Source organism: Argiope bruennichi, chromosome 5, assembly GCF_947563725.1.
Source record: "Argiope bruennichi chromosome 5, qqArgBrue1.1, whole genome shotgun sequence".
Taxonomy (NCBI): domain Eukaryota; kingdom Metazoa; phylum Arthropoda; class Arachnida; order Araneae; family Araneidae; genus Argiope; species Argiope bruennichi.
This window is the reverse complement of record NC_079155.1, coordinates 119,738,931-119,766,242: the sequence shown is the minus strand read 5'-3', so window position 1 is coordinate 119,766,242 and position 27,312 is coordinate 119,738,931. Positions and strand designations below refer to the sequence as shown.

General features: G+C 27.0%; 2 protein-coding genes across 2 annotated transcripts; both read right to left on the bottom strand.

The window, feature by feature from the left end:
* Positions 1-852: 852 nt before the first annotated feature.
* Positions 853-8,841, bottom strand: LOC129969622 (uncharacterized). Its single transcript, XM_056084270.1, has 6 exons — positions 8,651-8,841; positions 7,172-7,221; positions 6,161-6,271; positions 4,916-4,963; positions 2,597-2,650; positions 853-995 (listed from the first exon to the last, which is right to left on the bottom strand). The coding sequence occupies exons 1-6, from the start codon at positions 8,778-8,780 to the stop codon at positions 933-935; spliced, it is 456 nt and encodes a 151-aa protein (XP_055940245.1). The 5' UTR covers positions 8,781-8,841; the 3' UTR covers positions 853-932.
* Positions 8,842-14,781: 5,940 nt separating this feature from the next.
* On the bottom strand, positions 14,782-26,722 carry LOC129969515 (uncharacterized). The gene is made up of 6 exons (XM_056084121.1): positions 26,444-26,722; positions 24,028-24,080; positions 23,351-23,461; positions 20,905-20,952; positions 19,274-19,330; positions 14,782-14,958 (listed from the first exon to the last, which is right to left on the bottom strand). Exons 1-6 carry the CDS (start codon positions 26,646-26,648, stop codon positions 14,872-14,874), a joined length of 561 nt encoding a protein of 186 aa, XP_055940096.1. The 5' UTR covers positions 26,649-26,722; the 3' UTR covers positions 14,782-14,871.
* Between the last annotated feature and the right edge of the window lie 590 nt (positions 26,723-27,312).

Below are 27,312 nucleotides of genomic sequence, written 5' to 3'. Positions count from 1 at the left end.
TACCAACGTTAAAATCTGATAGAAACAATGAAAACCATTGGCACTATAATCTCAAAACACATTTATGCTTTCTTCTTTAGAGTGCTTAATTGATTATTCGAGAAGTCCTGTTGTGACCAATAAAGAGGGGAATCATTGCATATTTATACATCACATCACATTTCATGATACAATAGTCAAGTGCAGATTTTGGGCTTCTTTAGTTTAATTTATTGGATTCAAAATTTAATAAAGATCTGCAATTTTGGTGTTTTCGTATGTGGATATAAACACACGTACACTGTTAGGAATAAATTATGTGTCAAATTTTGCCTATTACGCTTTTTGTTTGCTTGAATCATCATGTTCATATACATATGGATAGACAGTCAAACTTCTTATAATCGGAATTCTTAAAATAGTGATAGAGATCTACAACCTTGAGGCAAAAAATGCATACCGCATTTAACTCATGTAGCTCGTTACAATTTTAAAATAACTTGATATTGTTATATAGACAAACATAATTCCAAATCTGTTTTGAAAATATTTTCTTCTGAATATTGGATATTTAAAATTTTTAGATTTATCAAAAATTTTAATAGTTTCAATTTTTTTTCTTAGTATATGCATATGAGGACAAAATATCTGTAGAGTTATGCTATTATTGTTACAAATAACAGTAATATTAATATTATTAAACAAGCAAATGTAAAGCTCAATTATATCATACACATTCTGGGTGTTTTGATCAACGTAAATGTAGAATAAGCAAATGCCGAATTACTTCATTCAATTTAATTATTACTTTACTTAAAAATTTGAATTCGGAGATCTGTTCAATAAATTTTCATGAAATAAAAAGATCCTTGATAAACAATCAATTGATTTATTTCAAGAAAAATATGCACTCTTATATATTTTTTATAAGAGTTGAAGGCATTTCTGAAAACTCAGTTATCTGTCTTGCATTTGCCTTCTTGCTTCAACACGTCCAAATATGAGAAAACGCATCCCTGCAAGTAAAAAAGGGAATATTAACAATTAAAAATATTTAGATTAATAAAACTCGAAACATAAAAAAATTCGGAATAGGAAGAAAGCGAAATATGTTAATGAATTACTATAGTTAAATTTTTAATTACAGTTTCCAGATATTAATTGTCAGAAATGTTAGTGTTCATTAAATAATTGCAATCTATTTGAAAGAGAAAGAATAAGAGAATGAAAAATTTGTTTTTCAAAAATTTACTACTGAAAAATATAAAATTTCTACAATTTCAATAATATTATTTGTAGCATTTTGCAGCATATTAATTAATGATCTTACATCTTTTCAATAACACAAAATGCGTACATGTGATTTGAAACTTAATTTCAGATTCTGAAATTCAGCCATAACAAATTCGATGTATATGTTTTGAAAAACGTGGCATAAGAAATATGACTATTTTAGGATTCTATTTGTTTTATAATTAATTATATTGAAAGAGAAGTTGCAAAAAATGAAAGTAAAAGCAAAAAAAGAAGTGTATTAAATATAAAACTAGCATAATATGAGTAATTAGCAGAATCCGCATACTGTTTCCAATCGTAATCAATACAATAATGAAATAAAAAAAATTGATTTTGTGCATTTATTTTCCTTTGTGACAATGATATTCACTGGTAAATTACATATGATAAAAATTAAAACAGAACCGATTAAAAACCACGAAAAGAAAAAGACAAAGAGGCTATGAAATTAAAAAGTTTCTTGCAAACTACGCTGTAAAAATCTAATAATATCAAATGGAAATGGTTTTAATGATTCTTGATTTCTCATATTGGCTTCTTGCCAAATCAGTGAAGAAGTGAATCTTTTCAAACAAATCTTTTTTGCAATGAATTAGCGATCTTTGAACTGATTAGGATTAAATGAGGTGTTTTGAGCATTTTTGTTTGAAGTAAGAGAAGTGGTCGAATAATCAAATCAAAATAATTTAATTAAGAAATTATAATATCAGATACAGAAATTTTACTTTCAATTCTTAAAAATTTTCAATTAAAGTGACTAATTTAAAAAAAAAAACTTATTCAAAATTCAGTCAATTACTTCTGAGATACAAAAAGAAATTCATAAGAAAAATAATTGTTTGTTCTCTTTCACGATATATAAATTTTTCTGCTGATACTAATTATGATATACTAATACATACTATATACTAATTTTTCCTTTTTGATTATTTTTATAGAAAAACTGCTTCGAGTGAACAATTTAGAATAAAATGTATAAAATAATAAAAAAAGCAATAGAATTTAAACGAAATTTTATATTAAATTTTAACATTCAGCTTTCGAGATGTATTGAATCATTATAATGATTACTCATCTATTATTTCATGACTGTAACTGCGATAAATATATTTGGAAGTCGCAGATACGCATACTTCCTTTTACATGTTTACGCTGAACAATTCTACTATTAAATCCAGTTAAAAATGGGTGATTGGTTCAAAGTTAATTCATTTGATTAATTTGTTCTTTTATTTTTCTAGAAATAGGCAGTAGGCAACCATATTTATAAACAGATTGTTTCTTTTGATTTATTAAATTTAGGGAATAAATAAAGCTTTACTATTGTTTGTCCAAGTCTTGAGCATTCTCCTGCCTTGTCTTCGCCACAGAGTTTCTGTAAAATGAAAAAAAAAGAGTTATATAGCATTACTTGAGGTTTCTTATATTGGATTTTGTGAAGCTTTTAGTATTACTCTTGTTCTTCAAAAAGTTAAAAGAAATACAATGACAAAGAAAATTATGTAATAATAAAATCATTCCGAATCAAGAACGAGTATTTAAAATTCTAAATTCTTGAAAGCTTTTGTTTCGAAATTCATATTGTTACATATTTATTTAAACTTGTACTTTCTTTTTAGTCACTTGTATCGATCATGTTGTCGATAACCTTTGTTTTTTAATTTTAATTTCGGTGAATAGAATTTTTTTTTAAATAAAATTCTTTGAGTCTTTGTCCTGAAGAAATACTTTTTTATGAATAAAATCTTTTATTTAAAGAAAATTATTTTTTTTAAAAAAAATTAAGTGAATAATAAATTTTTTAAAGTATTTTTATCATATATTTAGATAAATATGTAAATTGGCGAGTCTATTGACTTTAAATTTATGTATTTTCTTCAAGTTACAGTTTGAAAAATTTCTTAAAAAGGAGTCAACAAGGAAAATGTCTTTTTTTTATAATTATTAGAACAGTAAGCATAAAAACTGCAAAAGAAACACGTTATTGCATTTTTTTTATAATTTATTCACAAATGAATGCCCCTTTGATAATTAAATAATTTCCTAGGGAAGATAGAAAAAATAGCTTCTTTTTGTAACGTTGTATGATAAAATTTGTAAAAAAATATTATTAAGGTATATGTACACACTTGAAACTTCGAAAATCTTTCAAAATATCGAATTTTTTTTTATTGCTTAATAATATTGTCTGGTCCTTTAGCTTTCAAACGATACCAAGATGTTGTCAATATTCGAAATATTTCTCGAGTTATAATTATTTTTCTTGAGGAGCTTTCATTGAAAACTCTAGTTACGGAGTTTTTAAAACTCATTTTATGAAGAATGGTATTTTTCCACTATGTTGCTTCATTCAAACAATCGTAACGCAACAAGAAATGAACCAAATATAGTTATTTATATATCAAAATAATCTGTATGAAATAGCAGATGTTTTGTGCCTCAAACAAAGTTATATTTATAGAAATAAATTTTTTATAGCTTTTTAAAAGTTAAAATGACAGAAAAAATCTCGCTTTTTCTATTCATTGTTGATGAAAAAATTGTTTAAAAAAACTATATATTTTTATAACTTGATTGAGGCAGACAACTTGAAGACTCATATTAGGCATCATTTCCAACTGGAATAATGTGTCTGTTCAAATTAGAATTTAAAATATCATGTTTCAAAAAATAGGCTCATTTGCTCATTAAATATAATTTAATTAATTAATAATTAGTGTAATGTGGTTTTTTCTCACTGAAATGAGTTTAAACATATATTAATGACCTACTGTGAAAAAACTGGACTTTTAAAGTTAAAATTAAAAAAAAAATCTTCAAGTGTGTGCTTACACCTTAAATTTTAGTTATTATTCAGTTACACTTCTCTTAGAGATTATGAAATTCGAATAGAACATTCTTTTCACAAATAAAATAATTTTCATGACTTGTAAATTTTGTATTATTGCAAACTCTCAAGGATTTTAAACGGGTTGGTGAAGACATTTGGGAATGACTTACATAGCATTCGGAAATGTTGCATTAGGTTTCGAATAAGTACAGAGTTGGGTGGTAATGTACCACCTTCTATAAAGATGATAGTGTCAATATAATTTCTCTGCTGGATGATTAAACTGATGATTTCGGATCATAGCAGCATTTCTAACACCACGTACAGAGTATGTCACATATCTTGAAATGATCACATATCAGCGTATGTTCTGTTCAAACAAGTAAGTCACAATTATAAATGAAGATGTTAAACCACACTACACTGTAATTTTTGATGCATGCCCTGGAATTTGTAAATTTAGGTGGAGATTTCTATTAACCATGTTTTTGGCAACTACTCTTGTTTAACAAGCAATTCGAGAAGAAAGGAGATCCCCAAAATATGAAAAAATCTAGGAATTAATTACTGTCATCTGTAGAAGGAACTCTAAAGCAAATTACTTTCGCGTTTTTTTTTATTTCTAGAAAGCAATTGATGTCAATGAGATAGCTAACATCAGGTGACATTTTATCTCCTGCATCATTTTTTGAAAAAAATCTTAAGCATAACAAATTGTTTGAAATAAAACTTAATTCCCTTTATTCACAGAGTATAGATTTCAACTGATTCATTTATTACATAAAAAGAAGTAAATATCACATTTCTTACCTTCTCATAAGTAAGAACACCATTCAATGTTTTATCATAGGCATCATGCTGTAAATGAAAAATAAAAAAAAATGTTAAAAATCATATTAAGTTTTAAATACGGACATAAGAATTTGGTGATAAAAACAATTATTTTTACAATAAATCTTTAAAATCCATCAAATGTAACAATTTATCAAAATTATTTTAATATCTTAGAAACAGTTTTCTAAAATTTCGGACATACATATCCTAAATAAATAAGGAGCAGTGAATGAATTTTTCGCGATGTAAAAGATAATTGATCGATCTAATTAATGCTGTTACAGAAGAGAAAAATTTAAATGAATTATATATTCATATATGTTACGTGAGATTTTTATTTGAACCAGTTATAATTTTTATAAACGAATTTGTAGCATCCTAAACGTTTTTGGCAACACTTATAAATTTTATGGATTACCCGTTTCTTTTTTTTTACTTCCATTAAATGTAAAAAAAAAATCTCTATTTCATTAAGTTGATTCATCTGCTACATAGTGCTTTTGAACCGCCATTTTTTCATATGGGCAAACACACTGGCAAAGTTGCAGGCTTGTTTTCTCATAACTGTCTAAAATATCAAAAGGTTTAGAAATCTTGAGCCTTATTTTTTACGATTACGGAGTTTCTTCTGTGTACTCAGGTAACGCTCACGAGAAAACAAAAATGTGGTTTGAGGAAAAAGTTGTGAATGGGACGAGTTGAATCATTACAATATTTATTGTTCGTGAATCAAGTTAATTCATCATAATATGATAGTTAATCATGCTGAAACATCACAGTCTTTATAATGAATCATGTTGAATCATCATACTTTTTATAATGAATCATGTTTAAACATCACACTAATTAATATTGAAACATGTTGAATCATCGCAATTTTTTGATAGGAAATCATGGTGAATCCTCAGAGTAAAGCTTTTTCAATTTAGAAAATAATTATATTATTAAATATACATTAAAACACAGGCAAATGCATATAAGTCTCCGTTGTAATAAATGAAATATTTTATACAAATAATTCATTTACAAAAAATGTATGTATGTTTTCAGTGTAATATTAGAATTATATCACATTAAAACTGTTTATTTTAAATAAAAAATATCAATAAAATTATAATTTACTATATCACACGGTCATGTTTTGATATTATAAGCAAGAAATGAACTGTAAGTATCATTTAAAAAAATTTATCCTTTTGTGCGAAGAAAAGAAATACTAACCTTTGTTTCATCATCATAATCATTGCAGTATTCTTTTACTGCATCAGGAAGGTCATCATTTTTGTATTTGTAGTAATTATCTTCAACGTACTGGAAGGTAGATTTGAGCTCCTGGAAAAATATTGAGTAAGTATTTTAAGAAGTTTTCATTTCTTGGTAGTAAACAGTTTTCATTTGTTGGTGGGGGAAAATAAAATCTCTAAAAAACTTTTTAAAAAGCAGAAACTTTATATTATCCAAAAAGGATAGTATCAGGGTTTCTTTTATATCAGTAGAAAATAAGATTTAAGAACATTTTTCGGCAGATCCGTGCCACAATAATTATTACTTTCCTTTATAAGTAAATAATGTGGTTTAAACTAAGATAAATAAGGCGGAGAAATAAAAGTTTCATTGATACCACTGATAGATTAGATGCTCTTTTTTTGTTCAGTGCACGATTTAATTCTTTGCAGATTAGTTCAGTATATTAAGTGAAATTGATATATATATATATATATAAAGAAAAAAAATTAATGAAACATCATATATACCGCTCTAAAAGAAAGAAAGCTCAAATATAATTTTTTTCTCTTTGTTTCTCTTAAGAACCGAATTTTTCTGCAAATATTTTTTTAGGATTATATAAGAAAGGAAGTCGCATAAATTTCTGCATATAAATTTACAGTAGCTAAATATAAAATTCAAAATATTATTGAGAAGCCAAATTTAAAGATTTTTTTAAAACTTAAAATGATAAGGTAAATTTCATTTTAATGAAAATTGAATTTACTATAAAGGTTACAAATATCGTCGTAACATAATAAACTTCTCCTGAAGAGTTTATAAATAAGAACATTTAATGAGACCATCGGCTTTTGTAATTTAAATCCAAAATATTAAAAAGAAAATTTAATATCATGCCGAGAAGTAACATTTAGATCTTAGATTAATTAATTCATAAGGATTCTATTATAAATATTTTAGTTACAAAACTATTTGTTATGAAATAAATTTTGAGATAAATCTTACGTCTGGTTTCAAGATCTTCAAGCAGTCTTCAATCTTTTGAGCGGCTTCATCTGAAAAAATAAAAGCATAATAGCTTCAAACTAATAAAACTTTCCTTTGTGAAAATTATTTAGCATTATTTCAATTCTCAAGACTTTTTAATATGATTTTCCAAAAGTTTTGATATTTAAATTAATAAAACGCATTGAAATTTTTTAAAAATATTCTTAATTATATTATTAGTTATTAAGAATGACTTTTTTCATACACTTAAAAATCATGAAAATTTCAAGAATATATTATTGAATGTTATTGCATTTAATGTGAAGCATTCTTTACAAACTAAATATACTAATATTTTAGTTTGTATTATTTACGAAGAATAAAAACATAAAGTGTGCTGTCCTGCTTCTTTTAAACTTCTTTTACCTGCATTCAGTAAACTTCACTCATTTGATTTAGAAATTATATTCATACACCAGCAGCAAGAGCACGAATTTTTTTCAGTAAACAAAATATTTTTGCAAAAAAAAAAAAAAAAAAGGGGGCATTTTGTAGCCGGAATTTAAAATATATTTTTAATTTTTTACAATTTTGTCCTTTCTAAGCTATTTCCATATTTCATTTTCGTTTAAGTTTTTTAATTGAAAGGTGTAGACTATTTTTGTAAAATTAAACATATGATAAAAAATATTAATAAAAATTATTAATTAATATCCTTTAATTAGTTATAATAATAAAAATTATTACAGCATAATTTGAATATAAGTGAGAGAACATGCCACAGGGTCGTTCATTATCTTTTTTATTTAAACAAGGATCTGCTGAAAAAATATATTTTTTAATCAAGGATTTTACTTTGTAATCATTTTTTACATTTTCTTTTAATATTTTAATATAATAATATAATTAACCAGAAATAAATTAAATTCATTTTCCTTCTAAAATAGCTCGTAAGACAAATTTTCGATAGATAAAAATCTTGTAGGCCTAGGTATACTGAAAATTAATTTAATAAAATTTATTAGAGAATACAGTATTTTAAGTAATGTTAGAACATTTTTTCCACTAAATATATATTATACGAATAATAAGTAAAAAAAAAAATTCGATCTCAGTAATTTGAATATTTGAATTACCGAAAAATATTTAAAATTTCATAAAAAAAAACCATACAATATGCACAATTTCTTCGTTTTACTCATGGAAAAATTCTAAATTTTCATTTCTGTTATTAGATATAAAGTGAATTAATTAATAAGTTCAAAAAGACTTTTTGTCTTATTTTAATTTTAATAATAATAATAACGGACATCAAATTTTTACATTAATAATATTATATAATAAATGACAATTTTGTGACTTTGTTCCGCTTTTGACAATAGCCAATAAAAATAAATATTTATTAAAGTAATTATTAATAAATGGTCATGAATTAAAAATTTTTTTAAATAATAAAGAAAATATTTTTTTTTGTTCTTTTGAAAATTTCAGTCTTACCTGAAACGCAGTTCGAATACGTCCAGCATTTATAATATTGTTCCAAGTCTTCATATTTAAACGTCAAACCCTGAGCGATAACAAACAGACCTAAAAAGCATAAAATCGCGATGCTCGATTTGTTCTCCATGATGTACTGAGTTTAGTAGATGGAACCACTACTTTCAAGAAGTTTTCAACCGTTTTCATGCTATGCATGAATCGGATTCAGTTTTTATGCATCGTAAAATTTCCCATTAATACTATCCCAGGCAATTATTTATTAATTGCAAGGTAAAGACGAATTTTCGATTACTATCTATTCTCTATGAATTGACATTTACGATTTCGCTTTGTCTTTAATGTCTCCTAATATAATGAATGACCATACCAAAAACAAATATTTTATATCTTTTTGGTATTTTTAGTATTTTTTTTTAGAATATGACAGAAGATGAATCAATTGTGAGAAAAATGTGATATCAATAAAATAGTGCCACTGTTAGAAGGTTCAAGCTAGAACGATTAATACAGAAAATTTTCCCTTTGAGGTAATGTACCTTGCAATATAAAACAATCAGAATTTTCAAAATCTGCTTTTTAAAATTCTTTTATATTATTGAATTACCACTACAATGTAAGCGTTATGCTTAATTAAACATACATTAATGCAATGCTATTCAAAATAATTAATAATTGCGCCGACTACAAATGGCTTAACTTCCGTGAATAGAACAACTACAATAATAATAATAATAAACTACTGAAAACAAAATTTCAGCACAAAGCAGAAAGACAATATATATATATATATATATATATATATATATATATATATATATATATATATATATATATATATATATATATATATATATATATATATATATATATATATATATATATATATATATATATATATATATATATATATATATATATATATATATTTGCGAATATAATAATTACTTCATTTGTGAATCTCAATTAGCCCTAAGGGCAATATCCATGAAAAGTTCATTTCTCTACTATGTGAAGCATTCACAATGACTTCGCGTTCACTGATGCACATAAAGACCTTAAGTCAGAGTCTAAAACATGATTAAATGAAATAAAGACATGGGAAGCAATTTCAGAATGTTTATATAACCTAATGCATAATATTTATGTGATCTGCGGGTTTCCATCAATAGCCTTCTTCAAAATGGCAACAACGACTATGAATTCATCAATGGCCTTCCACGCAATAACATCAATGATCATCAATAATTACCCTCAATGATCTCAACGCACTGCAATCATTACGACTGAGTCTGCAATATACGACTGAGTTTGAAATAAAGACACAAGAAGTAATTTCAGACTATTTAGGTAGCTGTATTCAGAATATTCATGTGGTTATTAAATACTCCTCAGGGTCCTTGATAGCCTGGTTGGTAAAGGCTTGGGTTCGCACCACTTGGGTTGTGAGTTCGAACTCAGAGAGCAGATGCACGTATATAAAGTGGTTGGGGCACGTATAAACTTGTCGTAGACACAAAGTCCGTTCTCTAAGTCGAGACAATACCACTGGGGGTGACGGATCAGAGGTGATCGTTCTCTGATTCAGCTCTAAATTAAGATCTGTGAATCAAATGTGTTAATGAATGAAATTCGCCTGGTGAAAAGGACTGTGTCGTATAAGTAGCCAAGACATACTCCTGGTACTAGATGGTGCTATTGAAATAAGATAAACTAATCTGGGCTTAAAATCGCTGATTTCGTCAGCGGGTTTGTCTATGTCAAGTGCCACAAGCAACAACACCAATAGATATGCATTAACAGCATTCCACGCAATAGAATCAATGACCATCAATCCATCAATGGTTTCCATGCAGAAGAAGTATTACGACTGAAATTATGATATATTCCAATTAAATAAAAACACGAGATGTAATTTCAGGAGATTTACATAGCTGTATACAGAACATTCATGTGGCTATTGAATGTGATAAAAGGCTTGTTGAAATCTTTCTTCCCATCGTCAGATATGAACTAAAACACTGTTGTTAGGATATCATATAGGACAATTATTATGCATGCAAACACAAAAGTACGCTTCCTTGTGTATTTGATTCAAAACATTTCTCCTTGACTTCATAAAGATGCTGTAGTCATATGTAAAAAGAGCAAATCTTTTGAATAATTTTGTATTATAATGAATAAAGGACTAATTAAAATTCTTTATCTTTTTCATAAAGCTTCGGCTCATCGTTTCATTTCCAAAGCTGATGGGGCTATCAGAGTTAAAGTAATTATTTAAATGCAAATATATGTAACATTAGATATCAATTTTCAAGCTATTGTAATTCTGTATTGTGACAGGAACAATAAGTAAGATGCTTTGGAAAGATTTTAATTGAATTTATTTGGATTCAATTTAATTTCTGAAAATTTAATATAAATTATATTTATTTTTAAAAACCACATAGGGCTCAAACATTGGTAAGAAGAGAAAGTAATTCGTGATAAAATATATGTTTATCATAGTTAAAAAAAAAGAGAAAATTTTATCGAAATATGGCTCACTTGCGGTTCTTTTAAATTAAAAATAGTGGAGGGGGAGGTCTAGAATATTTAAAATACAGGATGGTCTATGAGCAACAAATATTTATGGAATTAATAGTACCCAAACTTATAGATTGGGAGGGGGGTTGCAATTGATGCCTTTCAATTATCTATACAATGCCATTTAGTGCCATGCAACACGAGGATATGATTTCGATAGCAATTAGTAATATTTAAGAATGTAGTTACTTCGTAATTATCATACAACAATTGTTGAAGCATCACTTCATTTCCGAACAACGTTGGTGAGTTAAACAGCCACTGTTTCCTCAGTAAAAAAAGTAGCAGTCTGATGTATTGTAGTAGAATTTTGTGAGTCCTTTTTTTCCTTCGAAGTAAATAAGACAGTAATGACTGCAGATTCAATTTGCTAAATCTATGTGTCTACAGTTATGAGAAGAGGAATCATTATAAAAAATTTAGAAAGGGAATATATGCTTTCAATAACATTCAGTAATTGGTGATATATCAAGAGCTATGTTAACATGTTTTTAAAATGTTGCAAATTAAAATTTCAGATAATGGGTAGAAATTTAGAAAAGGAATATATGCTTTTCAATAACATTGGATAATTGGAGATATACTTGAACTTCCATCAGTGTTATAACCAATCCCTACTGCGATAATTTCTCGCTTTGGGACATTTCTTTTCACGCCTCTATCACCAGAGTTTCGGATACTTGCTTTTCATTTTCATTTATATTTATTTCACTTATATTCTTCTTGTGCATTAAAATAATCAATTGATGTCGATTAAATTCGTTATTTTGTCTCTTATTCTATAAATTAAGAAAAATCTTCAAGTAAAAAATTCAGCACTTATATGTCTTGCAATGAAAACATCATCAAAAATGTCATGAAGTGTTAATTAAGATAGATCGATTATTATTTCTTTTAGATACAACATGAGGGCTCTTTTAAGACAGACCTCACAATTTTATGCCGTGGTCAGAAGACGAAAACTCCACCTGTCACCACCCCTCTATTCAAATTTCTGCATTATATTAGAACTTTAAAAGTTTCTAATTCAACCATGCTAGATTCATTTCCAAAATCGAATTGTTTTCGGGAAATATACTTATATTGATGAAATTAGTAACCCTTTTACTATGAGCCTTTGATTGCGGAGATGAAAACGAAAGTCATTTACAACTCATTAATTTTTTATAAGTGAAAAAAAAGAATCCCCGCAAAATTGCCTTTTGAGTGTAAATGGTACAACTCTAATATTACTAAGTTTTCAGAAATCAGATTTAGCACATTTATGGCTATTCCTATGGGTCATATTTTAATGAATTTCTAAGTTTTCTCTTTTATATAAATATCTCACCATTTTATGTTATAAATTAAAGGGAAACTAACTGTTATTTCTGTCATTTGCACAATAGGATGAGTTGGTGTAAAATTCGGCCAGTTGAAAATATTTAACTTCATATCATTTGCCCGATAGGACAAATTGGTGCGAAATTTGGCGTGTTGAAAATATTTAATTTCATCATATTTTGGGATGACGAATGGACCTTATAACGCTTAAAATTGTCACTTATCGTAGTAATTGTGAGATATTATTATTGGTTCTTCTTTAAATAATCCTTCTTTCCATATTAAGTCTTTCCTTAGAGAGATACAAAAAATCATTTTCTTCCTTTCTCTTTTTGTCATTTGGTGTTTACACGAGAATTACACGAATCAAGCAGTTTACTGAGTTTAATATTGTGTATTCTGTTGTTAAACAAACATTATCATTATTATTAACGTTATTTCAAAGAATTTTCACTTTTGATTTATTGTTCTCAGAAATAGTCTTCAATGAAATTAGATATGCACATTGATTAGTACAAAATAAATAACAACTGTACTGTATAATTGTAACGGTGCAATAGTAAAACAGATATCTTAAAATCGAATAAACACAGTAAAGAATATTAACATTTGTGAAAAATTCACTATGAAAATCTATGCTGGAAATAAATTTTCCAGCATAAATTAGGACAGTGCAGAGTCTCTGCTTTAATCATTCCTCCTTTTTTTTAGCAGCAGTGTTTTCAGGTCTTGGATGGTTGGGAGAGATGGAAGTTAAGCTGCTTCGCTCTCTCATAAGTGTCCCGGGCATTCTTTGTGGATTTAAAGTTTAAAGATCTGGCTGACCAATACAGCGACTGCTCTCATTTTCAAGAAATATTGTCGGCCAGGTGATAACTGTTACAGCGACACTGATTGTCCATATAAAATTCATTATATCAACATACCTTTAAAACTGTAAACATTCCGAATTCTGCATAGGTAATGAGAATACCAGAAACATTCAGAAACATAAAATGCTTAATTTACCGCATGAATTCATATTGCATATTTTGTATAACTCTAAAAGAAGACCATATCACCAATCGATTCTTTTTTCCCATCGTTTAACATCAGTTTTACTCTTTTCTGGATTGATGACCCATTCACACAAATTACAGCATGAATTCATATTGCATATTGCCTGTATTATATCAACCTATGTGAATGCATAAATTCATTTCAATCTTTTCAATACTTAGCAATTAATCTACCAAAGGAGAATTTGCTCTTAATTTTCAACATCAATAAATACATGTTTAGTATTTTTTCTGCAGGATTTTATGAAATATCATAGAAGTATAGCTTAAGGTCTGATAATTTTTAAGGGTTGAGTTTTAACAGCAATTCTCTCATAAGTTTATGTTATTTGAAGATAATTAATTCCGCATTTACTAGGAAAGTAAGATAACGAATCAATTTATTTGTGAAAAGCAACTATAATATGATTTTCAAGCTTAGATAAAACTTTAATTGATTGATATTTAAAATGGCATTAAATAAACAGAAGAATATCATAGTAAATAACTTTAGAGTATAAAGCAACGAGTAATAATATTTTTTCAGTGGAAAGACGAAATTAATATTTAGGTTTAAATGTCATAATTTAATCCGGAATGGATTAATATAGTTTAAAGTTTATAATATTAAAATACTATATTATAGCAATTGGAGTATACACAATTTAAGCTAATTTCATACATATTAAACTTGATATATTTTCAAATATGTTTCTTACTCAATAGTGCAATTTAAAAAGTTTTAACGATTCTGTTAAAATGGAAATTAATATACTTTAAATTTAATAAGTTTAACGTCATTTTTTTACTATGCAGCTGAAAATTTTGAAAAAAAGTAAGAAAGAAAAACTTTCCAAGAGTGAGTAATTCTTTAATGTATCTGATTAAAGAATGAAATAACTTGATATGAAAGTTATGAAGACAATTTGGGTATCTGTTTATAAAAATGTAAAAGAAATTACTTAGTATATTTCTCTGCATTTGAATTTTAACAACTTACAAATCTCCTCCCCTAAATATAAAATCATTTAACATAATTGCAGTTAAAAAAAGTGTGTTAAATGTAAGCATTTTTGCTTGCATTATAATTCTTAAATTCTTCATTCCACAAATATCAAAGAGCATGAAAAAAATTGACATAAGTATTTTTTTATGTCTCTAAAGAACTTAAAGCCGAATTAAACAGAAACAAAATATTTAATGAATAATTTTATGTAGAACTTTTGATCAATTCTTTTGATTTATAGCAATTCCAATGAAAGAATCTTATTGTGGTTATATTGGAGGTTCAGGAACCTTTTGATCAATCGTTTCACATTTTCCTTCAGCTACGTATCTCTCCATAAGTTGGGAAATGCATTGCTGGAAAGAAATGAAAAAAAAATTAGGTTTTGTAAAAATAACCTTCATATATTTAAAAAATATATCATTTCCTAGATACACATGTTGAAAACGAGTTAACACAAATCCACTATAACTTGAAGATGACGGACAATAGAAGCATAAAATTTTATTGTTGGTTATTTATTATCTAACTTATGATAAGCATTTTTCTCTGTTTATCTTGGCCAAATACCATAAGTGATCTATTTACAGCATGTAGTAATTGAATAGCACCAGGCAATTCCTAATTATAGGCATTATACAGGACGATTATAAATAAATATTTCAAGTTTGCAGGGCTTTAAAACAACCTTTTGGTCATCAGAAATTACAAGTAACAGTTAAAAAGTTCAATTAAACACAATTATAAATGTTCACTTCCAAAAATACGAAAAATATCAAGGCGATACAATAACTCAACCCATATTCTTTTAACATCTCTGATGAGACGCTTGGAAAGCATGCAGATATGCATGCCTTAAGTTCGTAAACGTCAGCTGGTAGAGGGGAAACAAACACCTGTTTGATGTAGCCCTAGAAAAAAAAATCAAATAACGCCATACAAGCATCTCTGCATCTTTTCAAAGCTTCACACCAAGCACGCAGAATAAAATTGTGAGATGAGTCGATATTCGATATAGAGTTTCGATATCATTTGCATTTCTGGTGGGATTCACGTTTTACTTTTATAAATGCTTTGAATTCAAACTTTCAACTGGTATTTCTGATTTCTGATGAACAGCAAGGCTGAACTTTGACTTATTTTCTTTTAATAGACATGCAAATTTGGAATATTCATTCGTACTCACCTTGTCACCTTGTCATCGCCACATTGATAGAAGTTTTTATTTGCAAAGCTCACAATAAATTGATAGCGATGTTCTTTTAAAATAACAGGTGGGTAATCTCGCTAGAACATGGAGCGACCGGAGCGATATCGTTCGTTCTTGGACAACCCGTGAATCTAAATGCAGAGCGATAGAAGTTCATGAACCGAAAAGCAAGAATTGCGCACTATGAAGACCAAACTGTACTGTGATAACGACAGATTGTACTTTTGCATCTGACAGATTTGAAGATAGTAATAGGCATTTGCTCTATAATTTCCATATAGCACTGATCTAGAGTCATCAATGTCTATCTGTTTTGGACGACTAGAGACTTAAAGGGAGAGCATCAAATTCAAATTAAGAACGTTTGTGAAAGATGTTATATTGAACAATTATAGTTGTTTCATGAACTTGCAAATGCGTTTTAAAAATGGAAATGGCTGCAGTGTAATGATGGAATTATATATCATATACGAAGTAATATTTTAAAAGAAAAAAATATCAGTACCTTTACTAATGAAATTTCATTTCTTTAGTTCTTCTTATAACCATTCTACAATGAATTATGTATTACTTTTGTACTCAAACTTTGTATAAAGTTCTTATTTTATGATCTTGGAAAGAAACACTTATTACACATTTAACGTTTATCAATGAAAAGAAATAAAGATGGATAATTATTCGATGGTTTATTAATGTTTTCGGATTAATAAATCATCAGATTAATGTTAAAGGTAACATCTTTATATAATCATTTTTATCGCATTTAATGGATCAATCCAGTTAATGCAATATTGTAAGTTAAAAAATCATGCAACTTATTTGAACTACATGTCGTAAAACGAAATTATCTCATGAGAAATTAGGAATGAGATTTTAGTGTTTTTTCTTTTTTTTTATCTATAAGAAACATCTTATCTAAATTTTCTTCGTAATTTAAACTCACCATAAATTTTGTATTCATAAGTCAAAAGAAAGTTAATTTCCAATTGAATTTAAAATGAAAACTCATTTCTTTGCTTCGTGAATTTTTGTAATAACAGTGAATATTTAATTATCATATCCTGACAAAAAATTTATTTATGAATGAGATATTGAATCTTAAGAAATGGTATTTTTCTTAACAAATGATTAAGATTCAACCATTAATGAACAAAACAAATTATGACCTAAAACTTGTAAAGGTCAATTAAAACTGAATAACTTGATTCTATTCTGTACTTAGCTAAAGTTTTTATATACTATAATTGTCTAACACATAACAAATTATATGCCGAAGTAAATAGTATATTATATGCAATAAATAAAGATAATGAGAGAAAAATTTTAAGTTAGTTCAGCATATTTTAAGTGAAATTTCAGGGATAAAATCTGTAATTCACTTAGTAGAAATTTTGGAAGTTAAAAAACAAAACATTTCAAATACTGAACTCTAAAAATTTATCATTTGACATCATGTAATTAATATAAACTAGTTTTGATATGTGCCTACTTTTAATTTAAATCTTTTAAAAAAATAATGAATTTAAGTTGAGAAAAGTTGTTTTTGAATCGGTTTAATTTAAAATGGATTACACATAATTGTTAAGAATTTCTTTTTATTTAATGATAATATTCCATATGTGGTTGAAATGAGTTTTAATTTATCATTCCATTGTCTGCTAAAATCATATATGTGTCTTATAAGACCTGCCACGATTTTTTATTATGGTGAAAAATTTGGAAGCAGACGTAGACAATGAAAAAGTTAAACTCTAAGCTTACATGAAAAGTGAAATAACATTGATAATAATAATTAAAATATTTATTAAACAACTGAGTACACAATATTAAACTCTGTAAACGTGGTTTATGATTAATAAATTCTATAAAACATTTGTGGGAAAAAAAATGATGATTTTTGTTGTTGTTTTACGGCTGTTTCCTCAGCTACTACAATTTAGTTCAATTCCATTTGGAAATAATTTTTCTGTTATGTGACAAGAAACTAGGTGGCATGATATCAATAAATGTCAAAGTTGATTATTATTGAAATTCTGCTTAAGAGATTAACAAATATATTTGTAGTTTCTGTTTGTAATTATAACAAATGCCTTTTATAATTTCATCATTTATTGAATTATTTCTTTTAGTCAGTTTTTCAGCCGAATTCAAATTTTGAAAATTCTTAATTTAGGTTTCTGATATGTGTTATTAAACTAAATTTTGCATTCAAAAGAGGAAAGCATATTGAATTGGTTATTTTCATCAATTTGTCATGCGAATTGAAATTTTGAAATTTCTTATTTTAGGTTTCTCGCACACGATATTAAACTAGATTTCATACTGAACTGAGGAAAGCTTAATGGATTCTTTATATTCATCCATTTTATAGGATAATTCAAATTTCGAAGTTTCTTAGTTTAGATTTCTGATAGGCTTTATTAAACTAGATTTTACATTCAACAAGGGAAAACGTCAAGGAATCGAATTTTTACGCTGGTATATTCAGGGGTAAAAACAATATATTTCATTGAAATCCAGTGCAACCATGGAAATAAAAGATATGACGCCTTTCCTTCACATAATAAATAATAACTTCACCAAATAATTTCTTAAATATTTTCCTCTTTTAATTTCAATATCGAAACCTTATCAGTATTTAATAGAAGACGTTTTTTAAAATTACAATTCATTTAAGCTTTTAGCTATTTTTTATTCAATCTAATTTAGTATTTCAATGAATAAGAATCGAAGAATTTATTTGATTTCCTACCTTTTTTTATTATTTCGTTTTGGAAATTTTCCCATCGCACTTTAGTTTAAATAATTACACTTTGGTAAACATTGAACTATAATTCAGAAATCACTCCATTTTTGGAACTTAAATTTCAAGAAAATTACATGGAGGGATTTTAAATTATTATACTTTATAATTATTATAATACTTTATAATTATTATTATACTTTATTATTACACTTATTATCATACTTCTTGCTATAATTTAAATGAATTCACAACTTTAATCACTTATTCTATTATATTATCCTTAGAGTAAGATAAAAATAGTAACATTCAGATAAAAAAAAACACGTGTGAAGAATTTACAGGCTTAACAATGTAATCACAAAGGAAAATGGCATTTTTATGAAGAAAAGTAATACAACGGTATTGTTTTTTTCTTGTGAGTATTATATTTATCTAATTCCAATATATATTTTTTTCATAATGGATAAATTTAATAATTGTGTAACAATTCCTTTCTTGTTCAATATATTTGCTATGAGTTTACATTCCTTTGCCAAAGTGAATGTAATCCAAATTAAAATGAAAGCAATTTCCTTTGCCCTTTATTTTAATCAAGTAGAGATGCTTATAAAAATTGATGGGATAAATGATTAATTACCTATGCATGCTCTTATTGGTATTTCAGATATACATTTAAAAGGATATCTAATACGAGAAATACATGTTTTGAACTTACTGCTCCTTCTTTAACTCTTTTGCATTTCTCTTTTTTGTTACGATCTCCACAGATTTCCTGTAAAACAAATAGAAAATTAACTTTTTTTTTCTCTATGAAGCATGTTTTTATGAACCAGTACAATGCCCATACTAATATTTTTTATGGTTTCTTTATACAATTCTGCTTATTCCAAACATATTGACATATTTTATTAATTAAATCTGACAATACTTCATTTTTTATTTCGGATTAGTCGCCTCAGACGATCAGCTGGTACTCCGGGAATACAGGTTATATTACATTACATATAAATCCTTTTAGATATAACTTCATATCAGTGATTTCCACAAACTATCTGATAATAAAATCTTTTTATTTTAATTATCTTATTTAAGTTTTATTTATTGTGTACCTAAACCTTTTTAATGGAGACAATCTTATAATATTATAGCGCTATTAAAAATGGAAATATCTGATTTATCCACCTTCTAAATTTCGAGATACTGTAATTCGCATTGTACGCTGTACGATACTGTACGCTGAAATTACACAAAATCCAACTTCTTTAACTTTGATTAATGGAAAAAAATATTCCCAAAATTCAGCATTTGATGAAAAATTGAAAAAGGTTTTGGATTTCGAGGCGGCAATGTAATCTATTGTTGGAAGTTAGGAAAAAAAATGTTTTCAAAAAATTGCAAAATTCGGGGAAAAACTTGCTCGGTTATTAAATTGGTATCATAAAAAGAAGACAAATTTTGAGATTTGAATATAGTGTAAAATTCATTTTTGTCCAACAAAACTCTAGAAAGCCATCGCAGCAAAACGACAGTACATCATTTGATTTTTAATTAATTCTTATTCCAATTAAAATTTCAAAAAATAACTTTTAATCGCATTCTTAATTCAAAAGTATGTATGTGCCAAGTTTGGTAGTTCTGAATCAAACGTAAAGATATGTAGAGATCGATCGATCAACAAGCACACACGCACGCACGTACACACACATACAAACACACACTCACGGTAGATATTTTGTACAACATTTTTATAATTTAAATAACATTAAAAACATGTAATGTATATTTATGTAATAATGCAAATAGGAGCAATTGTGTTACTTAAAAAAAGCTATGAAATTAGTTCTACAAATCGAGGAAATCGTAAAATGTATGGATTTAAAAAGAGCAGAAATGACATCTTATTTTCTATTTTCTGATGTACAAAATGTTTTTTGAATTTTATTTATTATGTTTTCATTGAATAATAACCATCATTCTCTATACAATGTTTTCGGTAGAATTTTGTTTTTCACATTTATTCAATAAGCAATCTTGACGAATCAATTATAAGAATGAGATTAGAGGTGTGCGATTGATTCGCGCTTTTCTGGTGAATAAAATATTTAATATACATTAAGGCTGTGGTGTTGAGTTGATTCCACTTCAATGATGTGAGGTATTTTAAATGGGATGGATGAGGCTGCGGGTCAATAATTTCATTTAAATTGGGGTATTAATATAAAGATAATTATTAGCTTCAACTCCAACGGAAATTTTTTTGATGAAAATACTTTAAATATCTTTAAAAAATGAATAATATCCTTACAAATGTAAAATTTGTATTTGAAATAAAACCATAAAATCTACCTTTATATGGGATCCGGCCACTTCTGCAAAAAACTCATTTAATGTTCTCTAGAAATAGTAAATGAATAATCATTAGAAAATGTAATATTATAAGTACAATTTTATAATTTTTATCCACAAATAAATTGTGAATTATTAACTCATTGGAAAACAAAGCAAATTTTTCTATTTATTTGTGATACCGACATTATTAAAAGGTACACACGGAACAAAATGATGAAGAGCAGGACTTGCTGTGACCTAGACGTGCTTGTGTGAATTTTTTGCAAGGAGTTGTTGGAAAATTAAGATATATCTCTTACTTCGAAGAGTATTTACTACTACGTTTTTATGAATTCATATATTTTTGCGCACGATTCATTAATAAAATATCGAATATTGTTTGTTAGTCAGGAACTAATCAATCGTCATAAAACCAAGTTTATATCTTTTTAAAAATGTAATTTTTAAAACTGTATTCAATTTGTTTTGATAGAAAATGTCATCTACTTATTAAAATTTTTTATCCATTAATTTTTTTTAATGGAAATATCAAATTAGGATAAAAATACGAATTCTTCAAATTAAATTAGGTTCAAATTTTGTTATTTCGAAGAAGATATCAAATATTATGAGGAGTAAAAGGTCAATCATTCTCATATTAAATAAAATTTATTATACTTTTCAGCATATATTTGGATATAATCAATAGATCGAAAAATTCTTCGATTCAACGAGTAATGAAATGAATTATGTTTATAAAAAATAAATCAGAAAATATAGGAACTGATTATTATTGCTACTTGCTTTGGGAAAGATTTGATGTATATAATCTCATGTGATAAATAATGTGAACAATTCCACCTCAGTGCAATTAAAAGCGTAAATATTCAGTTCATTCATTTTCTAAAATATGTAAATTCACCTTTTTATTTCTCTTGTAAACTGCAGAGCTATTGAAAAATATCCTTTTTTTTAGTTTCCAACAATGAAAGAAAAATCACATGATTAAATACTAGACGTAACTATTTAAACTCTTTAATTCAGGTTAACAATGCAAAATATTATTGAAAATTAGTATAAAAGTTGCTAGCAAAAAACTATTTAAAAAAATTGCTAAAATTCAGGTAAAAGTTTCAAGACTATTAAATTTGCATAATTAAAGAGACAATTTATTAAAATTTTGAAACAGTGCAAAATTTATTTATGTATGATAATGTTTTCAGTAGTTATTGCAAAAATTCATTATAATTCAGCTTGCATTTTAATTAATTTAAATTTAAAAAATTGCATATGAGTTGCATTTTTCCTTCCAACATATATACGTAAAATACTTAGATGTATATGAAATGTCTGACCACCAACACATTTATCCTTATTATTCTTTAGACCGGGACTTATGTTTACGCAATGCATAAGGAATTACAGAAATAAATCTAAAATCTAGTTTTACGTATCAATAATTAATGGCTATTTTCAACTTAGTATGCTTTTAAATGGATAAAGCGATGAATGTAAAGAGCATAAAACAATAAAATTTCGTTTAGTAATTAACTTAATTTTCTTTCGATAAATGAGCATCAAAATAAAAGCTTATATTTTCAAATTCATATTTTGTCATAAGTTATGACTGGCATCTTTCAAAGTATAAGAAAGAACAGCTGAAATGTTAGCATAAAACTGTTGCTGTTTCTAATGACACTTGCTATGGACAAGCTCGCTGACGAAGCCAGCGATTTTAAGCCAAGGGAGCGTCTCTTATTCTTAGTAGAGCCAACTAGGACCAAGAATACGTCTTAGCTACTCACGCATCACATTCGCTTGCTCAATCCCTTTTTACAGTTGGGCACATTCACACATCTCGCAGATAGAACAGTGAAGAACAACCATGCCCGAACGGTGACTCGAACCCAGGACGCCCAGATCACGAGAAAGACGCGCTACCCCTACGCCAGGACGCCGGCGCTTTAAGCTATTAAATCAATTAATGAAATATAAAAAGCGAGGAAAATGTTATGAGAATTTCATATTTTCTGCATATTTGTAAAGAAAACCTCTACATCTTGTTTTTCCCCACATAGCTCCCGTTGCTTTGTATCAAATTACATTCGGTTTCATTTTCGTAAAACTTTGAATGTGTTTAATGGATAAAAAGATATCTTGAGGGCCAATACAAAATATGAATATGCCCTTTTAAGTTAATACGATTCAAATTAATTTGTAAATTACATATAACTAAATAAAAGGATAAAATTTGTTTGATTTCAGAGCAGAAAAATAGAGTTATTTGGATTATCGTACTATTTGTAGAATTGGCAATAGAAAATCTTTTTTTCTAAGTATTTAGTTTAGATTTGTGTTTGATGATTCCAAACGTTATAGCTCTAATGAATCCATATTTCCACAAATCATCCATTTTGTGGATCTGAAAACAGCAAACACTTAAATAATATAAGGTTTCAAGTACCTGGTCTGTCTCATTCATTTTACAGAAAGCAGTGTTTATTGTAGGTATGTCATACTGTTCGAATTCGCCGACTGGGCAATCTTTGAACCACAGCGCATATTCAGCGATTTCCTGAAAGAATTAAAGAAAAACAAAACACCATTTTATTTTCGATATCTGAAATGTAACACATTGATGAAAAACATTATATTACAAATATTTCACTACAATCGTGATACATCAGTATTCCAAGGAATACCGTTTTTTTTCAACATAGAGCTGCTAAAATTAATTTTGATGATCACATAAGTTTAGTAATCTATGCGTATATTCATGTCTGAAAAATTTTGGTATTAATTTTATAGCACCCCAGTAAATCATTGCTCACAACTTTGGATAAGCAATTGCAACTTTTAATCCTGATAAGAAAATAAGTCAAATGATAACACTGTCTTAGTTTTGAAATTGTGAGAGTGGGCTTTAACTGATGACATGTGCCTATTTCTATTTTTTTCCAAAGAGGGCAAACATTTTCAAGAGGAAATTAAAATGAAAGATGTCTTTATGAAAAAGGTAATAAAATTTTTAACTTAGAAATCTAAAAAAGTTTTTGTAACAAAAATTTTGTAAAATTTATAACAAAAAATTGAAACAGATTTAGAACCTTGCTAAATAAACATCGTTTCAATCATAATCACCTCTTCATTAGGTACATGGTAGCAATCAAACATCTCTGCTTTTGCTTCTGGACCTGTATACGAAACAAATTGCATAAAAAGATACTTGTGAAGAAAAGATGATAAATAATTATGCTATTTAATTCTAAAATATTTAAAAAAATAAATCTAATCTAATCTGAAATATTTAAAAAATTAAATCTAATCTAATCTAAAATATTTAAAAAGTAAAATCAAATCTAAAGTATTTAAATCTAAATAATTCTGTTTGTGAAGAATATTTCAAAGATAATTTTATAAGTAATAAATTATGTTTAAGTATTCATTTTTTAAAATAAATGTCTTCATATTTAACATTATTTGTTTTTTAAATTAAATGATAAAAAAGAATATCGATAAAGAAGCCTTAAGTCGAAAATACGTAAGGGTTAGACTTCAAGAAAAGCGTACTGGTGATAAATTCAATTTTTTTTTTCAAGCGAAAATTTGCCATATTTAACAGAATTAAAATTTATGGATTGGGGCTTATCTTTCTATTTGGGGAAAACTCCGGGGCTATCGGGAAACTTCATGTTCTGAAGTCTAAACTGTTTAAGCACAAACAGATCCATTTTGGATCAATAAGCAACAAAATTTAATGGATAAGAGATGAGAATTGAAAAAATAACATACATAAAACTTATTAGGTTTACATGATTGATTGAAAAATATTTTGCACAATCTACAATTGAAATCTCTTGCGTATCTTGCAGTAAAAACTTAGAATTATGAAGTCGAAGCTTATTCTTAGACAGTGTACTCAAAATTTAGAATAAATGTTGCGTTAATATTATTATGATATTGCTAATAGATTGGTTCTGTGGTTATGATAATGCTGTGATTAGTGGTTATGATAATGCTAATAGACCGTTCAGATAATTATCTGTCACTTGTGTCATGTAACAGGCCTTATATAATAATCATTCAAAAAGATTTGTAGGACAGACTGTTGGTCCCAAAGATCCAAACTTGGCGCATATTAACTTATTGGACAATAGCTACTCACCAAGTAATAGATTTTTCAAAATTTTAAACAGTTTTACAATTGGAAATTTATGGTTGTTTCAAATCTTTTTCACGGTCACTTAGCAGCTCATTACTGAAGTAAATTCATTTTTATATCACTTTAATCCTCTCATTCCTAAAATCATTCAAGTTTTGGTAACTCCAATTACTAGAAGTCTCGAGTTTCTCTTTCAAAAAAAACTCCCTCAAAATCCCTTTAAAAAAAACTCACACAATGACAGCTCGTGTATTTAAGATATTGAAATACAAAAGAGAACTCAATTTAGCTGATGTCTAGTAAGCATAACTATATTCTTTTGAGAATTCTCAGAAAATCTATCTGGTTTCCAACCTCATCTGGTTGAGGGAAGCATATGAAGCATATGCTTCGAGTATTCAATCAATCATACTTACCGAAAAAGGAAGGTGAAGAATTTCACTTTGATATTTAGGTCCTTTGGGCACCAGTCGTATTTTTTACTGAACGGACAATTGGAGCCTTTTGGTTTTGACAGAGTTAAAAAAATATATAAAAAAATAACGCTTTTCTGAAATTTATATAATTTTTTTTAATCTATGAATTTAATGAAATGTATTTTATAGGAACACATTTCATTGCTTTAGATGTCGCATTTATACTCTCAGCCGTTACAACAAGTTTAAATTTTCAAATTTTGTAACATAATAATTTTATAGGCTGGAGTATTATTTCAAAATTGGGAGAATATCCGTTTAAAAATCATTCAAAACCTCTAAACGGAAGATCATTGAATATGCAAGCATCAAATTTGGCAGTTAATTTCTGGTTATAGCTTACTCACCAAAATAAAATTTGTCAAAATTGTAATTAGATTTCCATTTAAAAATTAATGAAAATCATATTGTTTTCCTCAATAACTTTGAAATATATTACAGCACAGAATCTATTTTTACACCACTTTAAAACTAAAACAAAATTTCAGTAGTATTAATTTCATTTTCTTAACAGCTTTTCCTCTCACTTTAATGAATTTTTTAAAAATTATTTTACAGTACAACAATGCTTTATGTTATTTTGAAATCAAATTTAATGCTAAAAATTTTAAGTTTTCACAAATGTTTGAAAATTATTGAAAACATAAATCTTTTTTCTGTATGATTTTTTAAAAATTTAATCGGAATGCCTTTCAAAAATACAAAAATATTGCTTATAATACTATATTATTTTAAAAAAGAACGTTGAATATAGCTTTAAATTGAAATAATAACTAAATATGTAATCATTTTTTAAATAATTCTTATTTTTTATAACGGAATCACTTTAGGAAATATATTCATGGCTTGCATTTTATTTTGTAATAATCAAATTCACTACGACGCTTTTATACTTTTCTGCATATCTGAATCTACATACCTAAATTGCAATTGATATCGCTGAAACATTTAAAGAACTGTTCTTCAGACATATCATTTTCATCAGCCATTCCTTTCATTTTTTCACCTTCAGATCTACCTTTAGACATCATAGCTGGCTGTGCCATCGGACCGAATGCTATCACTGAAGTTAAAACACATCCAACAAGGCAAAGTGTCAATTGGATTATGGTGTTCTTATACATTTTGAGGATTTCTTTGTCAATATGTCAATTATGGGGAAAAAAAGGGAGGAATTTCTCATCTTTATAAAGCTCCAGTTGCGTGAAATATTTTTGACGAAATATGGAAACAAATATTTTCCTTTTTATATAAATGCGAAACTGCATCAAAGGAAACACTGCATAAGAGAAAGCATGCTGGAATTGCGTGAAGAAATTAAGGAAAATTTAGGTGCTTACTGTAATGTGATACATTTGTTCACACTTCCTTGTGATAATTATAAATTATCACATTTTTGAAAAAATATATTCTCTTTACGTGACAGTAAACTGATGAGCAAATACTTTATTTTTCTAGGGAAAGTAAATATTTTAACAATAGATTTTATATGTACAGTTGTTCTCTTAAGTTCCTCTGAGCAGTATTTGCGTTATTTTAACACGGAATTTTTAAGTCTGGTTAAAAAATTTAGGGTATATATATATATATATATATATATATAAACTACTGTAGGCATGTGGTTGTGCAGGATTGTTTGTTCCACATCTCTTTCTTAACCCTTAAACCGATTTAAACCAAATTTGAACAATAGAAAAATATACATTATACAGTCGTTAAAATTAAAGACAAAAAGAAATGCAAAAATTAATTTAATATTTAGAAATTAAACAAAATTTTAAACTTTAT